The sequence below is a fragment of the Atta cephalotes genome, assembly GCF_000143395.1.
Source record: "Atta cephalotes unplaced genomic scaffold scaffold00028, whole genome shotgun sequence".
Lineage (NCBI taxonomy): Eukaryota > Metazoa > Arthropoda > Insecta > Hymenoptera > Formicidae > Atta > Atta cephalotes.
The window spans coordinates 4,060,838-4,064,550 of NW_012130092.1; the positions used below are offsets into that span (position 1 = coordinate 4,060,838).

The window sequence follows — 3,713 nt, forward strand, 5'->3', positions numbered from 1 at the left end:
GAGAGAGAGAGAGAATTACAAACTGCTTCTCCTTTGATTGGACGCGGCATTGAAACTCTATTACCAGTTTGCCTCTCTCCTTCTGACTTGGCTCTCTAGACTTTATATATCTAAGACTTTAGTCCAACTGCTTTGCAGTTCCCGCCACAGCTGATCTAAATCGGTTTATGTGAGCTGCGAAAACTGCCTGTATTACTTCGAACTGTCTAGCCAGATTGGTCTAGAGCATTTATATGTTTCAAGATTCGTGATTAAAGATCAAAAAGGTAACTGAAACTTTATTCAAATGAAAAACGCCACGCTGTATTATTTGTGAATAAAATAACCGTTTTTATACGCCGATCAAGTATTATCTTCTCTTCAAACCTTGAATTATTATTATTTTTGTGACTTGTAGGATGAAACCGGTTACTGATACTGAAACGGTTACTTCTGAGGTTAGTGTATTTATTTCTCTTTTTGCACGAAACTCTCAAGGAAAATGATGTTTCAATGTGTGATTTCATGTTATAAACTTTTATTTGAACGAAAAGAATATATATATAATATTATTTTTACAATATATTTATACTCTTGAGTATAATATTCCAAATATGCAAAACCGGAAGGTCATTTCAACTGTTCAATCATATTTATGATAGATACATATCAAAAAAGAAATTTTAAGTGAAAAATTATATGTAAATTTATGACTAAGTATGTTGCATACACTAAATTTCAATTTGTTTCAAATTATTGAATTTTGTTAGTGTTAATTACAAAAATAGTTGTTCAACATTCATATTACAATTGATTATTATTATTACATAGGAAATGTGTTGTATTTTACCTTGAATTAAGAATATATATCTAATATAGAAAATATTTGATTATAAATCCATTATATTTCTGTTTGTTATTGTATATTGTTATAATTATAAAAAAAATTATTATTTAATAATAATAGATTTATTAAAAATTCACAAAATCTATATATCATTATACATACATAATATTCTTCCTAGATGGAAAATATATAATATATTGCATAAATTTATAAAAAATGATTATAGACATGTTTAAGAAAAGTATATTTATATAGGTTAAACACAAGTTATAATTATCTTATAATTACAAGTTATAATACTTGTATGTAAAATAAATGAAATAATCTACTAGAGTATATCATAGTTACAATAGTTTAATAGAATGTCATTTATTTTTTTAAGAAATTTATTTTTTCTATGAAAACAGGATAAAGTTAGAAAATCTTTACATGAACTTCAGCCTTCAGCTACTGATAAGGAAACTTTAGTTGGTGCTGATAGAATGATCAAATCTACTCAACAAACAAAAGAAATAAAATCAAAAAAGTAAGTTAATTTCTTCCTACTTGAACATAAAGAGACGGGTTTTCTAGCAAGGACACAGTCAGATACAGTAGTTAGTAATGATATCATAATTTGAATTAGTTACAACTATATCATGAAAAATTTGAATTAATTAGAATATGATTTGAAATTATACAATCTTAAAAAATCTTGAAGATTTTGAAAAGTTTTGAATGTTTTAAAGAGAATAAAATTTTAGAGAATAATTTAGTTTAATTTTAGAGAATAAAAATATTAAATAAATACAAATAATTATAATACATCAAAGAAATGATGTTCAAATCAAAGAAAGTTTTCTTTAATCTTATAGCAAGTTCAAATTTCTTCAATTCAAACAAAATTTTGTTTAATTAAAGAAATTAAGAATTATCAAAGATTTATCAAGATTTTCAAGACCTATCAAGACTTTCATGACCTATGAAAAATTTTAATATCTCAAGATTTTTAAGAATGTACCTTTTCAAATAATATTCAGAATGTTTCAAAGCAGAGCAATGACTAAATTGAAAATTCGCAAGAGATATGATTGAATTTATTAGATATAGTGTAACAGTGAAGTAACAGTGAATCATTACATCCTTGTTGTTTACATCCTATATTAAACAAGGAAGAAATGATTCATTGAAATGAATGATACACTGTATCTGACTATGTCCTTGCTGATAAACGCTCATTGTAAATATTTGTAAATATATTTACATTTTTACTTTATGCCTAATAAGAATACATAGAGAAAAGGTGATTTCTTAAACCAGTTCTATATTAGTTGCAAGTTGATCGCAAGTTTATTGTGACAACCAATCTGAAGTTTGCATTTTGAAATCAACTTCATATTGCAACAAACTTGCGATCGGCTTGCAACTAATATAGAACCGGCTTTATAAGATTTGAAAGAATGACAAAATTTTATGGAAAGAATTAAAGTTAAATCTACATATATATTTTAGAAATGTACCTACAAAAAAGAAAAAGATGCTTCCAAAAATCAAGTAAAAGTGACAACCAATAACAAAGCTGTTCAAACTGTGAAAGAGGAAAAGGGAGAAATTGACGCTGAGGATCTAACATGCACAGGTACATTTAAAATAATATATTTGATTTCTCCTTTTCTTTCTGCATATTTTTAAAAACCATAAATACATAAAAGATATTAGTTTTCTATTAAAATATTTCTTTCAGATTTAGCTGGTCCGAGTGAAAATTATTGGCAAGTATTAGCTGAAAAGAGGCGATTAGCGCTTAAGGATACTTTAGAAGAAAATAAAGAACTCGCAAAACGTAACGAAAAGTTAGAAGAAGAAAGTCGTATTTATAAATTAATGTTGGATGAAGCAAGAGCTCTTATTGAAGTGTTGCAGGTAATATATTTCTATTGCATTATATATTTAGCATCAATTATTATTTTATAATTATATATGTATATTATTTTATTGCAGGACATGATGGAAGATGACAGAAACGATATAAATAATTCATTAGAAGATAGTGTCCTTTGATTTACGAGTTCTTACAGTTATAACGAAAGTTAATCAAAAATTTTTATATAAAAATGTTGAACGCATCCAAACTCATAAAAGCCGATATTTCAAACTTATGTACATATTATTGAAAAATAATCTTATTTAAAATACGTAACTAATATTTCAAGTCAAAGGATTCTTGAGTAAATTGTTGATGAAAAACTATACATACATATACTGTATTCAATAGTTCTACTATTGAATATTATAAATATTTCCAAATGTTTTTTATATCTTAGAGTCTTAGAGAGAGATACTAAATGCAACATTTATAATCTTCATCAAAATATTTTATTGTAAAGGCTTGGATGTTTTCAACAATTTTAAATAAAAATTCGCCAGTTAGTATTTGTTAATTTGCTGCATCGTTTCCTTTCTTATAATTATTTATATTGTCAAAAATGTAGATTAAAATCGTATTCATTATTCAATATACATTTTATCAACTTACTCCTCATTAGTTTTGTAGACAAGTATACTAATATTGTACGCGGAAATAAATTTCATTTAATGCTAGAAATAATTGTCACTACATATAAATAAAAAGAAATCTGATGATGATTGAACCATTTATTATTTAAGTACATAGTGACATACACAAAATAAATTTTGATTTCTTTTACTGTACATTTTAAAAAACATTCTGACCATAAAACGAACCAGGTACGTTTCAGTAAAATATCTTCTTAGAAAAATATCTTCTTTCAAAAATTAAACTTTTCACATATTTTTATTTAGATATGTAAATAAATAGAATGCATATGCATATGCATATATATATATATATATATATATATATATATATATATATATATATATAGTA

General features: G+C 25.0%; 1 protein-coding gene across 1 annotated transcript; it reads left to right on the forward strand.

Moving 5' to 3' along the window:
- The first annotated feature begins 398 nt into the window (after positions 1-398).
- On the forward strand, positions 399-2,866 carry LOC105620716 (geminin). The gene is given in 6 exon segments (XM_012202208.1): positions 399-437; positions 1,234-1,352; positions 2,318-2,334; positions 2,337-2,444; positions 2,550-2,728; positions 2,807-2,866. Coding segments are annotated over 6 exon segments (522 nt in total).
- Positions 2,867-3,713: the final 847 nt, after the last annotated feature.